Source organism: Manis pentadactyla, chromosome 4 (assembly GCF_030020395.1).
Source record: "Manis pentadactyla isolate mManPen7 chromosome 4, mManPen7.hap1, whole genome shotgun sequence".
Lineage (NCBI taxonomy): Eukaryota > Metazoa > Chordata > Mammalia > Pholidota > Manidae > Manis > Manis pentadactyla.
In genome coordinates, this window is record NC_080022.1 from 101,636,806 (window position 1) to 101,658,595 (window position 21,790).

Here is a 21,790-nt window from a genome sequence, read left to right on the forward strand (position 1 = left end):
ATCCCCAGCAACTAGAACTTGATACATGCTCAAAAAATATTCGTTGAATGAATTATTTTCACCAGGCAAGAGAAGTAAGGAATATTGTCATCAATCTTCTTGAACCTTCCTCAGCTGGGTCCCTAGACCATCCAGCATATCTTAAGTGTCCTGCTCTTCCATGTACAGTTGCATGAGGCTTAATCACATTTATGTAATACAGTCCAGCAGCAGAACCAGGATTTGAAAGAGTTGTTTGCTACCAGATTGGCACAGGAATTTGTTAAACATATTTGATTTCTATATCTTCACATTATATTAATTAAACAGTTGGTCATCATTCTCTGTTTTATAGCATAAATCACCTGTTTTGGATACAAAGCCCAAGGAGATGGGTGGAATCCCAGGAGAAAGCAGTATTGAAAGCAGTCAGTGTGCTGAGCCTGTTTCCGGTCCAGAGAGAGCAGAGGGTACGGAAGGTTCACCTGCAGTGGGAAAGACCCAGCTCAGGACTGAAGCCAGAGGCGGCCCAGCGTCAGCCTGCACGTCCAGCCCTACCAGCACTGCAGCAGGAGTGCATGAGAAGGATCCAGACGGCGGCCCACATGGCTAGAGGAACGGACTTGGACCACAGCTCTGAGGTCGTTTTTGGGTTTTGTAAAGTATACGCTCAACAATTTTCTCTTCCATTTCAAATACTCTTGATATTTACTACATAGGTGCCAACTAAACTGTTTTTTTCTATCAGAATTAACAAACATGTATTTAATTTTCATCTTTCATGTTTTAATCTTCTTTGGTATTAATATATGTCCCATAAAGATTTGAAATGTTTCAAACAGGATCTCATAGATGAACCTATAGCGAGCCTCACCGATTTTGAATAATACAGAGGTCAGTTTCAGTTAGGGGACATTGAAAAAGAAGCATTATTGTTTATATAGGCACATATAGGAACCAACTAACCAAAGTGTTTTGCCTAGTGGAACTCCTGCAATAACTACTTTTGTTAATAGAATAATTTGTTAACTATACATTAGATTCAAAATGTTTCCAAAAGTAATAGGTACTCAAAAATACTTTTTAAGGAAAGTTCCCTGTGTTCAGGTTTACCCTCTTCATGCACTTCAACATCTTGGTGCAGCCATGGAATCTGCATCACCAGTCAGCTTGACTCTGTGTAGGCTGCTCGCAGCTCAGCATGACTATGTGGTTTCATGTCCTCCCTTCAGCTCTCAAGTCTTGCAGTTGTTCCTAGGCCTGCTTCCTTATCACCCCTTTTACTTCACCCTTAGCTAAGTGAGAGAGAACTGAAGGTTGCCACGGGAATTGAGATAACATAGATTGTAAAGTTGTTAATACCAGGTTTACATAGTCAAGACTATGAGAATGGCTTTATTCTTTCCCCACCAAATGAAGAGCACAGGCTTTATAAGACTTTTTCTACTCAGAATCCCAGTAATTGAGATTATTAAAGATTATTAAATATTATTGTATTTTATTTATATTATAGCAGACCATATTGTCTGAGTCGTGTGAACTTGTAATTTTTAGAGCTCTGTACATGGAGAATACCATGATAAGGAAAAAGTATTTCTTAACTATAGACAGGTGGTATAATTAACATTTAAACATAATTATTCTGATTTTTTAAATGATTACTTTTTTTTTTAAACCAGTTAAGTACTTAGCTAGGAAACAAATCTCCTATACATTCAGGTTTCCTTTGTTTTAACCTTTACACTACAAGTTATGTTCAGCTGCTTACTAAAAATGCTACCAGTCAGAAACAGTCTAACAATTTTCATGAAGGCATTTGTTTCAGGAAAAAACATATTCAAAGCACTTGCTTTTCGATACAATTTTTTACACAAAATGCAGAATATTTTTGCTCTCAGAGCATCTCTTAGATGCTTGAACTTTATGTGTTGTTATTTTCTTGTAATACTGCACACATCTTTAGTATTTTATTAGAAAGGCAGTAATTTTTCTTCAAGAAATGCAAAAGAATTTTATAAAAATTTGTAACACAGTAGGCATGTAACAAATGAACTAATGCAGGATGCTTGCAGTTTGGAATAGATTTGTGAACACTGATGGTCCTCTTGCGGGGATACAGGGGGATAGACGTGTTCACACTGATTGGTGAATATGCCCCAAGGTGGTAGTTCCCTGAGCTGTGATGTAAGTCCGAAGAGAAATGAATGCCTCCAGTGACTGTAATTATGAGAGTAGAGTTAGTGCGGTTTGCACACCAGACTGCTTTTTACCAATCCCAAAAAGAATCTTTTAAAACATTTTTAAGTAAATTTTCATCTTTGTATTTTTTCATTACAGATAACCATTTGGGGATGAAATCTACTTTGACAGCTAGCAAGGCAACATGCTACTGCTGTTGAATGATGACAGCAATTCAGGGAAGACTTATTAAAGCAAACTGAACATATCAAGGCCAGTTTATAACTAGAAAAAATAGGCTTGTTTATTGTCTAGCCAGTATTTATCATTAAAATCAAAGATTACAGTTATGCTTTTAGGAAAATCAGAATGGGATAGACAGCTTTTAAAAGCAATTTTTAAATTGAATGGATAATGTTGAATGTTTATAGGGTCTAAGAACTACCATATGCATGAAGTAAAAACTTACTTTTACATTACTGTGGTTGGTATGTTGTCTTTGCTCACCAAGTATATGCTTATAAGAAAAGACTCAGGAAACTTGCAGTTGTTAAAGGGATGCTATCCAGGACATTAGATCCTATCATCTGTGTAATATATAAAACACAATCCTAGGGTTAACTGAGTACTTTTGACATAACTTCTGTCTGATCTTAGAACAAAGAGGAATATTTTTTTCTTCTGAGCCCTTAATGTGATTGCAGATTGTGAACTCTTCTTTTCTAAAACATTGGCCATTTAAAGAAGTGGTTCTTACTGACCATCAAAATCACCTGAATGAGTTTTAGAAAGAACAGATGCAAATGAATTGCTAGTATGTCCCTGGTATAGGCTTTGCATTATGCAATTCAGTCTTAGTCCAGTCCCTGCCCTGTCTCACCCTTGCTTTGGCTAAATATTGTGTCCTATGATGTACTCTGGTGAACCACCTTCAATTTCTGGGAATGGGATGGTGAGGTTTAATGCCAACTGAGGGTTTAACTTGCATCTCACTCTTGAATTTTGTGAGTTTTGATTCTCATAGCCAGGTTCTTAAAATAACCATGTGGTTTTTTTGACATTAGGTCCTAAAAGTTTTACAGCCGTTTTTTATTTTGCTACAGAAGACAGAATTTTAAAGCATATGTATATTTTAATTAAAGAGCTCAAAACCTTCTAAAAATTTGTTTTCAAGAGCATCTTTTTAATGGCTGTGGCCTAAAAATAGAGTAAAAGTAGATTTTCTTAGTGAAAAAAAATCTAGACTTAAAAAAACTATGTAATTTTCTTTACACATATTAAGTATGTTATTTTTACTAAACAGCATAATTTCTCACTACATCTATGGTGAAGTATAAAATATGACAGATTTTTAAAATTACCAAGAGAATCAAATTCTCATCTGTACTCATTTAATTTTCTATTTTAAAAACGCTAAGCAAAGGAACTTACCAAGCGCCAAAGATCCATCATCATGGACCTGAAAGCACCTTGTCAGACATCGCTACCAAGACGAGTGTCCAGAGGAGTGTAATTTAGTACTATACTTTTAAAGGTTATTTACATCATTCTAGCAACATTTCAAGCTATATTACAGTGCTATAATTTCTCCTTTTTTTTTTTTTTTTGGGGAGTCAATGCTCAATGCACAATCATTAATCCACCCCAAGCCTAATTTTCGTCAGTCTCCAATCTTCTGAGGCATAACAAACAAGTTCTTACATGGAGAACAAATTCTTACATAATGAATAAGTTACATAGTGAACAACAGTACAAGGGCAGTCATCACAGAAACTTTCCGTTTTGCTCATGCATTATGAACTATAAACAGTTCAAATATGAATACTCATTTGGTTTTTATACTTGATTTATATGTGGATACCACATTTCTCTCTTTATTATTATTATTTTCAATAAAATGCTGAAGTGGTAGGTAGATACAAGATAAAGGTAGAAAACATAGTTTAGTGTTGTAAGAGAGCAAATGTAGATGATCAGGTGTGTGCTTGTAGACTATGTGTTAATCCAAACTAGACAAGGGCAATAAAACATCCACGTATGCAGAAGATTTCTCTCAGAACGGGGGGGGGGGGTGAGATTCTAAGCCTCACCTCTGTTGATCCCCAATTTCTCACCTGATGACCCCCCTGCGACTGTGCCTGTCTTAGGTTGTTCCTCCCTTGAGGAATCTTACCCGTCTCTGGCTAACCAGTCATCTTCCGGGGCCATACAGGGAAATGTAAAGTTGGTAAGTGAGAGAGAAGCCTTATTGTTTGAAATGGTTAGCTTTTTATTTCTTTGCATATTTATGCCCTGTAGCTTCTATGCCCAGAATTTCTCCTTTTAAGGAAAAAAGTAATAGATTGAATTTCCCTGCAGTGTTCTGAAAGGAAGCTAAGGTTGTTTTAAAAAAAATATCCATTGTAACTAGTGGTTTACTTTTTTCCTGAATTTTGAAATTCCAACAAAGCATTACTTTGCAGAAGTTCCTGTAGCCCAAATTCAGTGTCTCTGTTTTGATCTCTTTGTAAAAGAACTCTCTGTTCATCCATTCTTTTTGCCTGAGACCGTAAAATAAGGCTAAAAAAGTCTTCATCTGGTACAGTTGCGCCTTCCGTGGCAGCAGGTGGTGGTGCACATCTTTGATCATCTAATCTGGATCCCTAAAAATTTATAAAAGAGATTAAAATACAGATACTGCAGGGAAGGAGAGCCCCAACCTTTTGTGTGTCATTCACAAGAAAATGTAGCTTTAAACATTTTTTTTTGCCTTGTCTCAGAAATTTACTTAATCTTCAGTCCTGAAACCCAGTAAAAGCTTTTCTTTGAAATGACTTATATAATCAGGATATAACAAGTATTATGTGTAAATATAGCTGTAGCTTCATGGCTTTGTTAAGATTAAGACACAAGGTTAACTATGTCCAAGCATGACATTTCAAGATCATAATCTTACCCTGAGAAGCATCAACAGATACCTTACCAAATCCACAGAAACAGAATGCTGTATACAAAACCCTGTAACACTATCTCATAAATACTGTCTTAGGCCAGGGGTCAGCAAACTGTAGCCCAGTGCCTGTTTTTAAACTACTGTTCCTTTGTTTATGAATACTGTATTCATGCACTGCCTGCTACAATGGCAGAATTCAGCAGTTGTGACAAAGGCCCAAAAAGCCTAAAATATGCCTTATCTGACCCTTCACAGTAAGAGTATGCTACCCCTTAGGCATTTAAATCTGCTAAGGAATTGTCCAGACTGAATTTTTCCTTCAAGTTCTAACTTAGTATTCTTATTTTAGAAGTAATTAGAAATGTTATTGATAAAAAACACAAGCACTCAGAGTTTACAGTCTAGTATCTGGTACTATACTCGAGTAAGAGTAGGAAGTGATAGCTGATGTTTATACGTTGCTAGGCTCTGTGCACCCACATTTTAACATTTAACCCTATGAGAGTGCAGCTGCTTATTGGCCTCTTAGCGCCATCCCTGCCCTCCACACTTACCTGGCTCGCTCTTCATCATCTCACCTGCTGTAATTCTTGGTCATTTCATTGTCCTCCAGTTCATCCAACAGTCAGGCACCTCAGGTCCCCAGACCCCCCTCCCATCTGGTGGTGGCATTACCACTGCCTTAGCCATTGGCCTCATGGTCACAGGCAAGATCTGTGTGTCTCGGTAACTGTATCATATTTAAAATGATTCCAAACATCCTATGTTGACCGCCACCTATTTTTCTAGATCAGGCTCTCTGGTACTCCCCAGGAATGTGTGCAGTCCAGTATCATTAGGTACATACATGCACACTGTCGTGCAGTCATCACCACTATCCATCTGCAGAACACTTCTCATTTGCAAAACTGAAACTCTAGACCTATTAAACAACAACTCCCATTCTCCCTTCCATTCCCTGACAATAACTATTCTACTTTGTCTCTGAATTTGACCACTCTAGGTGCCTCATATAAGTGGAATCAGTTATTTGACCTTTTGTGACTTATTTCTTAGCATAATGTTTTTAAGATTCACCCATGTTGTAGCATGTGTCAGTTTCATTTGTTTTTAAGACTGAATAATAATTCTGTTGTATAGTACACCACATTTTGTATCCACTTATCTGTTGGTAGACACTTAGGCTGCTTCCACCTTTGGGCAATTGTGAATAATGCTCGTACAAATACGGGTGCTCAAATACCTGTTAATGCCAGATACTTCAATAGTTTTGGCTATACACCTGGAAGTGAGATTGCTGGATCATATGGTAATTCTATTTTTAATTTTTTGAGGATCTGCTATACCATTTTACATAGCAGGCACACCATCATACATTCCTGCCTTCAGTGTACAAGGGACCCAATTGCTCCCCATATCCTCACCAATACTTTTTTTTTTATGGCAACCATCCTAAAGGGTATGAAGTGGTATCTCATTGTGGTTTTCATTTGCACTTCTCTCCTGATTTGTGATGCTGAGCATCTTTTCTTGTGCTTATTGGCCATATGTATATCCTTAGAAAAAAAGTCTATTTGGGTTCTTTGCCCATTTTCAATCAGGTGTTCTGTTGAATTTTTAGAGTTCTCTGTATGCTGAATCATTCCTTTATCAGTTACATGATTTACAAATATTTTCTGTGGATTGCCCTTTTACTTTGTCAGTAGTGTCATTTGACATAGAAAAGTTTTAAATTTTCATGAAGTCTAATTTGTCTATTTTTTCTTTTGTTGCCTGTCTTTGGTGTTATACCAAGAAATCACTGCCAAATCCAAAGTCATGATTCTTTCCCCTTACATTGTCTTCTAAAAGTTTTACAGTTTTAGCTCTTATATTTAGGTCTTTGATTCACTTTTAATTTTTGTAGATGGTGTTAGGTAAGGGTCCAGCTTCAGTTTTCCCAGTAACATTTGTTAGTAAGATTCCTTTCCCCATTGAATGATGTTGGCACCCTTACTGAGTATTATTTGACCATATATGTGAGGGTTTATTTTAGGGCTCTTTTCCATTTGTCTGTGTTTGATTACTGTAGCTTTGTGGTTAAATTTGAAACCAGGAAATGTGAGTCCTCCAACTTTGTTACTGCTGAAGATTATTTTGGCTATTTGGGTTCCCTTGAAATTCCATATGAATTTTAGGATGGATTTTTCTATTTCTGTTAAAAATGTCATTGAAGTTTTTAACTGGACTAAGGGAGTGTACTAAGTCTGTAGATCACACTCTGGTAGTATTGACACGTTAACAATATTAAGTCTTCCAATCCATGAACATGGGATGTTTTTCCATTTATATTGTTTTAGATTTCTTTCAGAAATATTTTGTAATTTTCATTGTACCGGTCTTTGCACCTTGTTGGTTATGCTAATTTCTGAGTATTTTATTCTTTATTATGCTGTTGTAAGTAGAATTTTCTCAATTTCCTTTTTGGTCTGTTCATTGTTAATGTTGGAAACAAACAATTTTTGGGATGCTGATTCTGTATCCTGTTTCTTTGCTGAATTTGCTTCTTGGTTCTAACCTGTTTTTGGCAAAATCTTTAAGGTTTTCTATACATAAGACCCTATCACCTCTGAACAGATGATTTTATTTATTCCTTTTCCAATTTCGATGCCTTGTTTCTTTTTCTTGCCCAATTTTTCTCATTAGAACTTCCAATACCGTGTTAAATAGAAGTGGAAAAAGTAGGTATCTTTGTCTTGTTCCTGATCTTCAAGGAAAAGCTCTCAGTCTTCTACCACTGAGTATGACAGTAGCTGTTGGTTGTTTCATAAACTACTTTTCTTGTGTTGTGGTAGTTTCCCTACTATTCCTAGTTTTTTTAGTGTTTTTATCATGAAAATGGGCTGAATTTTGTCAGATGGTTCTTCTGCAGCAATTGAGATAATCGTGTTTTTTTCCCCTCTTTTTGTTCTGTGGTATATTGTGCAAATTGATTCCATATGTTGAAACCATTCTTGTATTACAGGAATAAATCCCACTTGGTCATGGTACATAATCCCTTCAATATGCTCTGGATTCTGTTTCTTAGTCTGTAGTTTTCCTGTAGTGTTTTATCTGGTGTGGCCATCAGGGCAATACTGGCCTCACAGAATGACCTAGGAATAGGAAGTGTTCCCTTTTCAATTTTTTGGAATAGTTTGATAAGGATTTGTATTGGTTCTTTAAATATTTGTTAGAATGCACCAATGAAATCATGAGGTCCAGGGATTTTCTTTTGTCAGGAGGTTTTTGATTACTGATAAAATTCCTTACAAATTATGGATTGATTTTCTATTTCTTCATGATTCAGTCTTGCTGGTTTTGTGCTTTTAGTTATTCATCGATTTCATCTAGGTTATCTCATTTGTTGGCATATAATCATTAATAGTATTCTCCTGAAACTCTCTGTATTTATGTAGAATCAGGAATAATATCCCTACTTTCATCTCTAACTTCAGTAAATTGAGCCTTTCGTTATAGTCTAGCAAAAAAGGTTTTTTCAAAGAACTAGTTTTGTTAATTTTCTCTATCTCTGCTCTAATTTTTTTTGTATCATTAATGTACAATTACATGAACAACATGGTTACTACACTCCCATTATCAAGTCCCCCCATAAACCCCATTACAGTCACTGTCCATCAGCATAGTAAGATGCTATAGAATCACTACTGTCTTCTCTGTGTTGTACAGCCCTCCTGGTGCCCCACGCCATACATTATGTGTGCTAATCATAATGCCCCTTTTCCCTCTTATCCCTCCCTTCCCACCCATCCTCCCTAGTCCCTTTCCTTTTGGTAACTGTTAGTCCATTCGTGGGTTCTGTGAGTCTGCTGCTGTTTTGTTCCTTCAGTTTTTTCTTTGTTCTTATACTCCACAGATGAGTGAAATCATATGATACTTGTCTTTGTCCACCTGGCTTATTTCACTGAGCATAATACCCTCTAGTTCCATCCATGTTTTTGGAGAAGTGTCTGTTCAGATCCTCTGCCCATTTTTTAATTGGATTATTTGCTTTTTGTTTGTTGAGGTGCATGAGCTCTTTATATATTTTGGATGTCAACCCTTTATCAGATGTCATTTATGAATATATTCTCCCATACTGTAGGATGCCTTTTTGTTCTATTGATGGTGTCCTTTGCTGTACAGAAGCTTTTCAGCTTGATATAGTCCCACTTGTTCATTTTTGCTTGTTTCCCTTGCCCAGGGAGATATGTTCATGAAGAAGTTGCTCATGTTTATGTCCAAGAAATTTTTGCCTATGTTTTTTTCTAAGAGTTTAGTTTTGTGTATGGGGTTAGACAATGATCCAGTTTCATTGTCTTGCATGTAGCTGTCCAGTTTTGCCAACATCAGCTATTGAAGCTGTCATTTCCCCATTGTATGTCCATGGCTCCTTTATTGTATATTAATTGACCATATATGTTTGGGTTAATATCTGGACTCTCTATTCTGTTCCACTGGTCTGTGGTTCTGTTCTTGTGCCAGTACCAAATTGTCTTGATTACTGTGGCTTTGTAATAGAGCTTGAAGTTGGGAAGCAAGGTCCCTCCTGCTTTATTCTTCCTTCTCAGGATTGCTTTGGCTATTTGGGGTCTATGGTGTTTCCATATGAATTTTTGAACTATTTGTTCCAGTTCGTTGAAGAATGTTGCTGGTAATTTGATAGGGATTGCATCAAATCTGTATATTGCTTTGGGCAGGATGGCCATTTTGATGATATTAATTCTTCCTAGCCAAGAGCATAGGATGAGTTTCCATTTGCTAGTGTCCTCTTTAATTTCTCTTAAGAGTGTCTTGTAGTTTTCAGGGTATAGGTCTTTCACTTCCTTGGTTAGGTTTATTCCTAGGTATTTTATTCTTTTTGATGCAATTGTGAATGGAATTGTTTTCCTGATTTCTCTTTCTATTAGTTCATCATTAGTGTATAGGAATGCAACAGATTTTTGTGTATTGATTTTGTATCCTACAACTTTGCTGAATTCAGATATTAGTTCTAGTAGTTTGGGAATGGATTCTTAGGGTTTTTTTATGTACAATATCATGTCATCTGCAAATAGTGACAGTTTAACTTCTTCCTTATTATCTGGATGCCTTTTATTTCTTTGTCTGATTGCCATGACTAGGACCTCCAGTACTATGTTGAATAAAAGTGGAGAGAGTGGGCATCCCTATCTTGTTCCCAATCTTAGGGGAAAAGTTTACAGCTTCTCGCTGTTCAGTATGATGTTGGCTGTGGGTTTATCATATATGGCCTTTATTATGTTGAGGTACTTGCCCTCTATACACATTTTGTTGAGAGTTTTTATCATGAATGGATGTTGAATTTTGTTGAATGCTTTTTCAGCATCTATGGAGATGATCATGTGGTTTTTGCCCTTCTTTTTGTTGATGTGGTGGATTAGGTTGAATTTTTTAATGTTGTGCCATCCTTGCATCCCTGATATGAATCACACTTGGTCATGGTCTATGATCCTTTTCATGTATTTTTGAATTCAGTTTGCTAATATTTTGTTGAGTATTTTTGCATGTATTTTCATCAGGGATATTGGTCTGTAATTTTCTTTTCTTGTGGTGTCTTTGCCTGGTTTTGGTTTTAAAATGATGCTGGCTTCATAGAGTGAGTTTGGAAGTATTCCCTCCTTTTCTATTTTTTGGAAAACTTTAAGGAGAATGAGTATTATGTCTTCTCTAAATGTCTGATAAAATTGAGTGGTGTATCCATCTGTCTGTCCTGGCAGTTTTGTTCTTGGGTAGTTTATTGATTACCAATTCAATTTCATTGCCGGTAATTGGTCTGTTCAGATTTTCTGTTTCTTCCTTATTCAGTCTTGGAAGGTTGTATTTTTCTAGAAAGTTGTCTGTTTCTTCTAGGTTATCCAGTTTGTTAGCATATAGATTTTCATAGTATTCTGTAATAATTCTTTGCATTTCTATGGTATCTGTCGTGAAATTTTCCTTTCTCATTTCTGATTCTGTTTGTGTGTGAAGATTCTCTTTTTTTCTTGATAAGTCTGGCTAGGGGTTTATCTATTTTGTTTATTTTCTCAAAGAACCAGCTCTTGGTTTCATTGATTTTTTTCTATTGTTTTATTCTTCTCAATTTTATTTATTTCTACTCTGATCTTTATTATGTCCCTCCTTTTGCTGACTTTGGGCCTCAATTGTTCTTCATCCAGTTTCAATAAAATTGTGAATTTAGACTATTCATTTGGGATTGTTCTTCCTTCTTTAAATAGGCCTGGATTTTTATATACTTTCCTCTTAGAACTGCCTTTGCTGTGTCCCACAGAATTTGGGGTGTTGTGCTGTTGTTTTCATTTGTCTTCATATATTGCTTGATCTCTGTTTTAATTTGGTCATTGATCCATTGATTATTTAGGAGCATGTTGTTAAGCCTCCATGTGTTTGTGGGGTTTTTCATTTTCTTTGCATAATTTATTTCTAGTTTCATACCTTTGTGGTCTGAGAAACTGGTTGGTAGAATTTCAGTCTTTTTTAATTTACTGAGGCTCTTTTTGTGGCCTAGTATGTGGTCTATTCTTGAAAATGTTCCATGTGCACTTGAGAAGAATGTGTATCCTGCTGCTTTTGGGTGTAGAGTTCTATAGATGTCTATTAGGTCCATCTGTTCTAGTGTGTTGTTCAGTGCCTCTGTGTCCTTACTTATTTTCTGTCTGGTTGACCTATCCTTTGGAGTGAGTGGTGTGTTGAAGTCTCCTAAAATGAATGCCTTGCATTCTACTTCCTCCTTTAATTGTTAGTATTTGTTTCACATATGTCAGTGCTCCTGTGTTGGGTGCATATATATTTATAATGGTTATATCCTCTTATTGGACTGACCCCTTTATCATTATGTAATGTCCTTCTTTATCTCTTATTTCTTTCTTTGTTTTGAAGTCTATTTTATCTGATACAAGTACTGCAACACCTGCTTTTTTCTCCCTATTCTTTGCGTGAAATATCTTTTTCCATCCCTTCACTTTTAGTCTGTGTATGTCTTTCTTTGGGTTTGAGGTGAGTCTCCTGTAAGCAGCATATAGATGGGGTCTTGCTTCTTTATCCATTCTATTACTCTGTGTCTTTTGATTGGTGCATTCAGTCCATTTACATTTAGGGTGATTATCGATAGGTATGTACTTATTGCCATTGCAGGCTTTGGATTTGTGGTCACCAAAGGTTCAAGGGTAGCTTCTTTAGTATCTAACCGTGTAACTTTAACACACTTATTATGCTATTATAAACAGTCTGATGATTCTTTATTTCTCTCCCTTCTTTTTCTTCCTCCTCCACTCTTTATATGTTAGGTGTTTTATTCTGTTTAGGAATAGTTGTATTTGCTGTATTTTCAAAATATATATGGTTTTGGGAGGAGATTTCCACCACCCTACTCATGCCGCCATCTTGACAATCTCCTCTCTAATCTTTATTATTTCCTTTCACCTGCTATAGGTTTGTTTCTTTTTCTAGCGGGTTTGGTTACAGACAGCTGTAAAGATATCCCAAGAACTACCTTCACTACATCCAATAAGTTTTAGAATACTGTTTTCATTAGTCTCTAGATATATTCTAATTTCTCTTGTGATTTCATCTTTGAACCACTGTTGTTTTATTTCCACAAATTTGTGAATTTTCCATTTTTCCTTCTGTTACTGCCACTGTGGTCAGAGAATACTTTGTATTATGTGTTTTTTAACTCAAATCCGTTAGGATGTGATTTGTGGCCTGACATCTGGTCTATCATGGGGAATGTCCTATGTGCACTTAAGAAGAATGTATATTCTGTTGTTCGAGCCTTCTATTTTCTTTCTTTTCTTCTGCTTCACTGTCCTACCTGTTGAAGTGGGTTATTGAAGTCTCCAATTATTGTAGAAATGTCTGTTTCTCCCTTTATTTTTGCTTCATGTATGTTGATGGTCTGTTATTAGGTACATGTCTTTGTATTTCTTGAGTTCACTGGGATCATTGCCACTTTTCCCTTTCACACCTTTCATTCCCTTAGTTCCCTTCTTAGATGCAGCCTAAAGTCCATTATTAAAACCATTCCCTAGCATATGCTTTTCTCCCTCTCCATCCTATTCTCCTGGCAAAATACTAACCTTGACTAAGTCTATTTCTGTCTTAAGCAGCTGGTTATGCCTGAACAAAATGTACAACTGTACTGACCAGTGTTACTTAAGTGACCATGAAATTCAAGTGAATCCTCAGCACAGCACAGCAATTCTGTTTTCCCTGCTCAATATGCTTTCAGTTTCTCAAAGTCAACTATGTTCTACTTCATTTCTTTTCAAAATTATGATGCTCCAATCCAAATCTCAGCTAATGACCCTACTTCTTACTTTGCTAAGAAAATAAAAGCAACCAGACAGGACTTCTACTTACTCTTACCTCCAAATCTGTACACATAACCTCTTTTTCTCCTTATCTATGCAAAAACTGTGTTCTTCAATTCTCCCTTACTCTCCTGCTTCACTGCTTCCCCTCTACTTGATCATTTCCATCAGCAGACATGTTGTATTAACTCCCAAAGTAAGAAAAAACCCACCTTGATCTCCTTTCAACTAGTTATTTATTTGCTTTCCTTAATACGTTTTCTGTTTATTGTCTTTCCTTTTATACTCCCCATTTTCTCAACACATTTACTCCTTTGTGTCCATCATGCCATTACATACTATCTTTCAAAATTACTAGTCTCCACTTTGCCAGATCTAGAAGTTTACCCATATCTGACACAGTTGAGCATTCCTTAAAAACATTTCCTTCACTTGGCTTCTAACACACTCTCTGGCTCATCTCCCTCTATTCAGTTACAGGCCTACATCTTTTTATTGTGCTTTGCAGATACTGCGATTTTTTTTACAAACTGAAGGTTTGTGGCAACCCTGTGTCAATGAACAGCATTTGCTCACTTCATGTTTCTGTTACATTTTGGTAATTATTGCAACATTTCAAACATTTTCATTATTATTTTATCTGCAATGGTGATCAGAAATTTTAACTCACTGATAAGTTCAGGTGGTGGTTAGCATTTTTAAGCAGTAAAGTATTTTTAGGGTGTATATATTTTTTAAGACATAATGCTATTGCCTACTTAACACATTAGGCATAGTATAAACATAACTTTTAAATGCACTGGGAAACCAAAAAATTCATTTGACTTGCTTTATTGCAGTGGTCTGGAACCAAACCCACAATATCTCCAATGTGTACTTGCATTTTCCTAGCTGGGTTTCCTACTAACACTCTTCGCCGGTCTATATTCTTTCAGCAGGAGCCACGATGATCTTTCAGAACCTTCCAGTGTCTTCCTGTCACATTTGGAAGACAAGATCTCATCGTGGTCTGCAAGAGCCTAGATGATCTATGCCAATTACTCCATCCTCATCTTGTACCACTCTCCCCTAGTCTTCATTTACTCTACACGCATCACACTGGCCACCTTACTATTCCTTGAACCTGCTAAGCTTTTATATTTAAAAGGGTACTTGTTCTCTGTGCATGGAATGCTCATTCACGAACTATTTGTGAGGCTGCCTGCTTCACCTCATTCAGGTCTCCATTCCAGTGTCAATCCAGAAAGGCCCTCCCTACCCACCACATCTAAAGCAGACACCCCTCCACACCCACTCCCATTACCACCACCCCTTTATCCTGCTTTGGTTTTCTTTACAAGCATCAGTGTCTGACATACACTATTTATCTATCTATCTGTATACACACATTTACTGTTTTCTCTCCCCACAAAGCAACTATATCCCCAATATCTTCAATACACCTGGAACATACTGGTGTTCAGCAACTTTTTGTTAAATGAGTGAGAAGTAAGTGCTACCTATCCTCCTCTTTTTGTGAATGAGAAACCTGAGACCCAGATAAAACTAGGGCCTGGCAGAGGAAATGTTTCTTTTTAGTGAAAACTGGCATTGTTTTTTTTTATGGTGCTAAGCCATTTGAGATATTCCTTAAGTACTTTGATTAATTATTAAAATAACTAAAATATGAATGCTATATCAGTATTCACATTTCTCCTACATGGTAAATTGTCTAGATAGGGTCCAGCTAGACTCTCCTCAGATTCATTAACTGACTCCTCTTCTAAAATTTAGGAAAGGGGTTTTTCTAGGTTTCATCCCATATCCTTTACAGTCTCCTCTCCACCACAGCTCAAAAGGAGTCACCAGCAACATCTCACCTCACCAGCCAAAAGGAACACAAAATAAGAAGCTATAAAGGGATCTGTAGTGTCTCCTGGAACCCCTGAATAACAACTGCCTCCCTAACACAAAATGAGGCCTTGCCAAATTAGAATTATACTGCCAAAGCTCTCAACAGCATCTGAGCTACATGCAGAATGATAAAAATAGGCAGACATACTTGACATTTTATAAGGATGTCAAAGAAGTCTTCATCGGGCTCTTTGTTGTCATGAGTCATCAGGTGGCTAATTACTGACTGACTGTTGTTTTGTGTCAGACGAAGCCCTGGCAAATTACTGAAACTGGCCCTCTGGTCATCCAGCCGGCGGCTCTGTGAGCTGGCGAGAAGATCTAAAAACTCATCTGTGTTGGGGGACACTGTAGGAACAGACGGCGCTATGAATAGGAAAAAAAAATCCAAAACGTTACCATATGTTAAACGTACTTATGATATACATATAGCTAGCTCCCTTCCGCCATGTTCAGTCCCAGCAAACCCCCGCCCCGCCATCATGCTAGTTTGCTCCTTCCTGACAGGCTGGGGCCTGCTGGGATGGGTTTGGAAGGGAAGAATGAATCCTAGAGTACTTCAAATAACATATTTGGAGGTTATTCAGACTTGACTCTATTTTCCTTTATCTGATGCCCACCCAAAATGGAACTTTACAAGATAGAGGGCTACGTTATAGAAGGTAAATAGTTTTTCTTATATAACTTCTCAGACCAGGATGAATGGGACAGTGTTTTTATTCCATGCCCTGTATAAGAAGCATTTAGCTAATTAAACTTTAGGGTTCTAAGTGGTGCTGGCACATACTGGTCTATGGTATGGGAAGTTTTTTGGTAGCTGAAATAGAAAAAATTTTATTTATATTTTAATAGTTTATTTAAACAAGTAACAGCGGCAGTTTCCTCTACAGGCTGTCTTGATTTTTCTTTTTTTAATCCAGGTATGAAGCATTTGCATTTTACATAAAATTGTAAGTTACATATAATTTTTTCATTATTTTTATTTTCTAAAGTGAGATTTTCATCCCAACCCCAAAGAATCTAGGAAGCAGTATGGTACTGTTAGTAGAAAGTGCACTGGAATAGAAAAACAGTTTCAACTTAAGGGAACTGAAACAAAACCTTGTTTTGAACTATACAAATACCAGCAGTTCAGATATGCCTAGATTCAGATTCATTTGTCACACCCTCTAAGATTAAAATTGGGGGAGCAGTACAGATAACTTACTTTTGAGCATCGTTCTAGGGGGAGTGGAAGAGGTTGCAGTTGAAGCTGTCCCACAGTTCTTTTCTTGTAAGCAGCACCTCTGATCATCCATCCGATTGCTTTGAAATCGACTTAATAGGTCAAAGAACCCTTCATCAGCAATAGTATCTGCACTGATTTTCTGAAATATTGAGAGAAAATCGAAATAATCCACCAGTATCCTTACATGATCAATGGAACTCCCATGATACACTCAAATGCAAAAGATAAACTATGAAGGTTAAAGAATAACTGAAATTTTCTTTACAAAATATACTAAATGGCAACATTGGTAACAAGTTATTTCAGTCCAACTAACTAAAAGCATTTCTAGTTATTTTAGTTTTTAACCCTTGTATTGCTAAGGCTAAAGAAATGTCTTCAGACTCAGGGGGAACTGCTTCAGATCCTGAGTGAATTATGCAAATATTAGGAAGACATATATCCCAGGCTCCAAGTTCATTTCTAAGATGCTAGAACAGAATATAACTAATTTTTTTAAAAACTGAAAACTAAGTAAGAAAGCCTGTGTATTTTCTTGGCATAGTGATTTCCAAAGTCTTTAATTATATTTAAAGATTTAGAGATCCTGGAAAAAAATGTAAACTTCAAATAAATATTTGGGGCAGAGGGGAAAGTCATACTTTATTTGTCATAGTCATACATTATTTAGAAGGCTTCAAAACAAATGATGAATGCAATATTTAATAAAAGTAATTATTTTTCATAATGATTTAAGTAGTAATAAAGATATATAAATACAAAATGTTATGTACCTCAAAAGAAGGGTGGAACTAATTCTTATAGGAAATAGGGGAAACTGTGATATTTGAGTTGGCTCCTGAAAAATAAGCATTTGTGGGGTAGAGATGTTTTATGATTATATGCAATTCCAAAGGTTTGTAGTATTCAGCGGATAATGACCTGAAGGGTAGGGGAAGTGAGGAGTGAAGAAGCTGCCAAAACAAGGGCCTCTGTATGACACACTAAAAAAACTTTACCTTTGTGAAATAAGGGGAGCACTAGTAATTAGTCAATCTAAGCAGTTTTGTACAGAAACAGAACTGACCCCTTGTGGGTAAAATCGCAGTATTTCCAGAATCTCTTGCCTGACCTTAGTGCATCTCCATATCAGCAGGTGATTACAAGGTGGGTGGGGAGTAAGCAGACACCTGGACGGGAGAGGTTTGGTGGGGTCTTTTTGCAGCAGGGTCACAAGAGACATGGGTGAGAAGTAGACAACTGTTTGTAAGCAATAAATGCGTTTCTTCCACTTTATCTCTCTCTTTGACTGATTTCGGTTTCAAAGGCTTATTTGCCCTGGGCTGGGAACATATTCTCCCTTCACCCCACCCTGGAGTTACGCACCCCTTCAGTGGGTTGCAGGGGTTAAATACTGTAGGGAGAGAGATCAGTTCAAGTGCCTATTCCAGAAATTTGGGTAAGAGATGAAGTGGTATACACTAAGAAGACATAATAGCAGACATTTTTTTTTTTTAAGGAGTGGAGGCAGATCTGAGCAATATATAGTGATTCACTTGATATGATTAGTAAAGGAGAAGGAGTCTAGAATGAAACCTGAAATCCCAGCTTGGGTGACAAGAGTACATGGCACACCTTTAATACAGTTTTTAATATGTTAAGTTTGAGGTTTGGGAATGATAGGTATGTACATAAGCTATAGTCAAATGCATTAATCACTAACAAAAATACTTTTTCATTAGGGCAACAAAGCCTCTCATTCAAAATTCTGAACATGAAAACACAGTAAAGGCTCCAGTTAAGACTATAAACCTTAAACAAAGGTATGCCTTCCTGTTCTGCTCTGGATCTACAAATATTCCTGAGCGGTTTTTATATGCTGAATTACAGAGTTTCCTTCTGCTAGTTATACATGTGTATGAAATGTACAAAACAAAAATCAAGGCAATGGATGCACTACAAGGGTGCTGATACAGATGGAATGCTGACAAGCCCAATAGAAATCTGTAAAAAAAAAATTTTTTTTTCTTGGAAGCTCTCATTCTTGAAAGATACACTTGGCAAATTGAAGTATCTTATTTCTAATTTCTTTTGATCAGAGTTTAGGGTAGCTAAGTTAGAGAAGCTCTTGAACTTATCAGTAAGCCCATGGTATTTTTAAAATTCCAAGTAAGTTACAGTTAATAACCTGATTACTCTGCTCATTTTTTATCAAAATAGTTTTTAACTTATTATTTTAAGAATATAAACAGAAGTTAATACTAGCAGACACTCTTCATTTTAAGTTAGTATTTAAAAATCCCTTAACATCTTAATTTGCTTGTTCTGACTTCTAACCTGGAGGACAGTTTTACTTGGGAGACACTGCAATGAAATAAAAGGTAGTATTTTTGCAAACAAAAGTGTCTTATAACACACACAAAAAATTATTACCCAAAGCAGTGGAGCAATTTATCTATGAATGGAGTAATTATGGTTTCTAGTTTTGAAGATAAAAGAGAGAAATATGGAATACTTCCTTGAATAACAAAGACTTTATATTAGATGTCTAATATATATTAACAAAAAATCAGTATGAATAAAACTAAAATGTATGTACTCAAAACAATACTCAAAAACTTATTTTATACATACCCTCTCAGAATTCGGAATTCGGTGATCAATGGAATTACTGGCATCTTGGAGAACTTTGGTGGAAGAATTAGTTTTGTATTTTTTCCCCTTCAGTCTGTTGACAAACAGTAGCTTTGCAGAAGGTTTGGCAATAAGAGGTTTTTGTTTAGCAAGAATCTCACTGTTCCAGTTCTGTACCTAACAAAATTACAAATGTAAGTGGGAAGCAGGACATGAAAAAACAGACCACCAAAGCTATCGCTGGTTTCCTGTAGTATTAAACTGCCATCTCCACCTGTTTAGTATGGGGCATGGGGGCTTTAGATATCTTAAATTCCTTTTGTACATCTCACTGTTTTCAACAGCTTATACCAAATGTGTACATTATTAAACATTAAAATGGTGACTTATAAAAACTTAATGAAACAAAATTTTCCAATATCACATAAAAATAAGGTTTGAATCGTCAGAGAAGGAGCCAAGGTTTTATTCTAGATGTGAGTCACTTAAAAATCTGTTACAAGTGGAAATTTTGGATGTATGTAGAATTTTTAACTGAGGCATTTTCAGAAATCCAAGGTCTTAAGTTTTCTTCCAACTGCGTTTCCCAAGAGGCATCTTAATCCACAAGTCTCCCTTCTCCTTTTTATGTACTTCTTGATGTTGAGAATAAAATAATTCCTTGACAACTTTATTATGAGTAAAAGAAACCAACATAAAGGAATTCCATTCAAACTTATTTTAGAGATAAAACTTTCTCATCATTTGGCTTTGGAAAATAACAGGGTTGCATCTGGTCAGCTTCTTATGGAATTAATTTTGTTACTTGTTAGTAGGTTCCTATAAGAAGGAAAGGAGTCCCAAATTGTGTTAAGTTTTTGTGGTTTGGGTTTTTAAAAAATAATTTGTAGATTTCAAGATCTGACGATGACTCACCCAGATAGAATGGGTATTTAGGGAAACATCATTAAGTCCTACAGAAGTTAATTGGGAGTTTTTAAACAACTCAAATTAGAATAAAAAAATACGGGCTATAAGTTCAATTAGATGTTGGTCTTATGAAGACTTTACACAAAAAAGTCAGTATTCAGACATCATATACCTCATAACAATAGAGCAAAAGAATATTTAACATGGAAAGATGTTCTTGATTTATTACCACATATTATAAATGAGTACCTGTAATATACTACTCAAATGAAAATGCAGGATGAATAAATCCAAAATATTAATTGTAGTTACCACAGGAAGGTGGTATTAGTGATAATTATAAATTCCTTTTTGAAATTTTCAGAAGTTATATAATGAACATATAAAAAGAACTTTTAAAAGTACATAAGCTACATAAAGGTACAAGAGCCCCCTTTAACAATGTAAACTTAAATAGAGGTGGAAGAAAGCAGTCTAGATTTGTTCTTCAGTAAACTTTTCCAATTATAAAGTCCTGTTACTTAAAAAAAAAGCCTAGAGAAGATGCATCTTGTATAAAAAGTTGCTAGTTAAAAAAAATGCTTTTAAAAAAATGCAGCTAGAAAAAAAGCTTGCCCATAAATATCACTAATCTTGCCACTAATGTTGCTGTTACTGAGTAGAAAAAAAGACTCCTGACCCTTTTTCATTTTCCTGATATTTTAACTTAAAAAATACATGTACATAGTAAAATGTTCTAATAGTCATACTGGTATACAAAGTATTCTCCTAACTCACTCAGACAACCCAATCCTTTTCCCAGAGGCAACTTTTGTTAACAAGTTTATTAAATGTTCTTTCAGAAATGTTCAATTTATCTACAAAGGATATATATGCATGCAACTTTTTAAACAACTACTGTACACATTCTTTTTGCACTCTACTTTTTGATTCTTTTTAAAGGAAAGTTTTAAAGTGACACATAAGATATGGTTTATTTAAACTGCTACATCTAAATTAAAAGTTACTAAGACAGTAGTTCAAGATATTTAAAACATAAAAACTGCCAACCTTTTCTGGTGTTAACTTCATAAGTTCCATGTTTTCCATACTGTGTCGGCGTTCAAACTTACGTCGTGCACCTTTATAAAATAATTTAAATAAATCAGGGAGCCCTTAAAGACTACAAATTCAGCCTCACTGTGTTATTCAACTTTTTTTTTTTGGTATCATTAATCTACAATTACATGAGGAACATTATGTTTACTAGGCTCCCCCCTTTGTGTTATTCAATTTTAAAGCCTATTTATACAAACCCTTATGGAAGGAGGAAACATATAATCATGTATCTTTTAAGAATAGTAGTTTTCCATACCAACTACATAAAAGTAAAATATATACTTCCTCTAAAATGCTTTAATATAAGGAAGTTACATTTTGGTTGGAAACTAACTTTGGTTACTAACATTACCCCATAATTTAGAAACAGCATTTTAATAATAACTGGTTCTTTACTATCCACACAATCTCTTTAAAACAACAGAGATATTTTAATTAAAAACAAAAGTAATACATGTACACAGTAAAATATTCTAATATTTCAAACCGGTATACAGTATTGTAGCTCAGACACCTAATCCTTTTCTCAGAGGCAACTGTTGTTAGCAAGTTTCTTATATGTTCTTTCAGAAATGTTCGATTTGACTACAAAGGATATATTTGCATGCAACC

General features: G+C 35.7%; 2 protein-coding genes across 12 annotated transcripts in view; one reads left to right on the forward strand and one right to left on the reverse strand.

Annotated features, from left to right (window-relative positions):
* The window catches only part of CLCC1 (chloride channel CLIC like 1), a 30,454-nt gene extending 27,818 nt beyond the window's left edge, over positions 1-2,636 (forward strand). For 5 of the 6 annotated variants that reach the window (XM_036916642.2, XM_057500577.1, XM_036916639.2 and 2 more), the window contains 2 exons: positions 335-620; positions 2,317-2,636. In XM_036916642.2, coding sequence (XP_036772537.2) covers positions 335-592 — 258 coding nt within the window. In that variant the 3' untranslated portion in view covers positions 593-620; positions 2,317-2,636. Of the gene's footprint in view, positions 1-334; positions 624-2,316 lie in introns of all 6 variants that reach the window. The other variant, XM_057500576.1, reaches the window with a different exon arrangement.
* Positions 2,637-4,402: 1,766 nt separating this feature from the next.
* Positions 4,403-21,790, reverse strand: part of GPSM2 (G protein signaling modulator 2) — a 61,307-nt gene continuing 43,919 nt past the window's right edge. For 5 of the 6 annotated variants that reach the window (XM_036916635.2, XM_036916634.2, XM_057500573.1 and 2 more), the window contains 5 exons: positions 21,131-21,201; positions 19,172-19,348; positions 16,538-16,697; positions 15,479-15,696; positions 4,403-4,799 (listed from right to left, as the gene is read on the reverse strand). In XM_036916635.2, the coding sequence (XP_036772530.2) occupies positions 4,572-4,799; positions 15,479-15,696; positions 16,538-16,697; positions 19,172-19,348; positions 21,131-21,201 (854 nt within the window). In that variant the 3' untranslated portion in view covers positions 4,403-4,571. Of the gene's footprint in view, positions 4,800-14,252; positions 14,413-15,478; positions 15,697-16,537; positions 16,698-19,171; positions 19,349-21,130; positions 21,202-21,790 lie in introns of those variants that run through there. The other variant, XM_057500575.1, reaches the window with a different exon arrangement.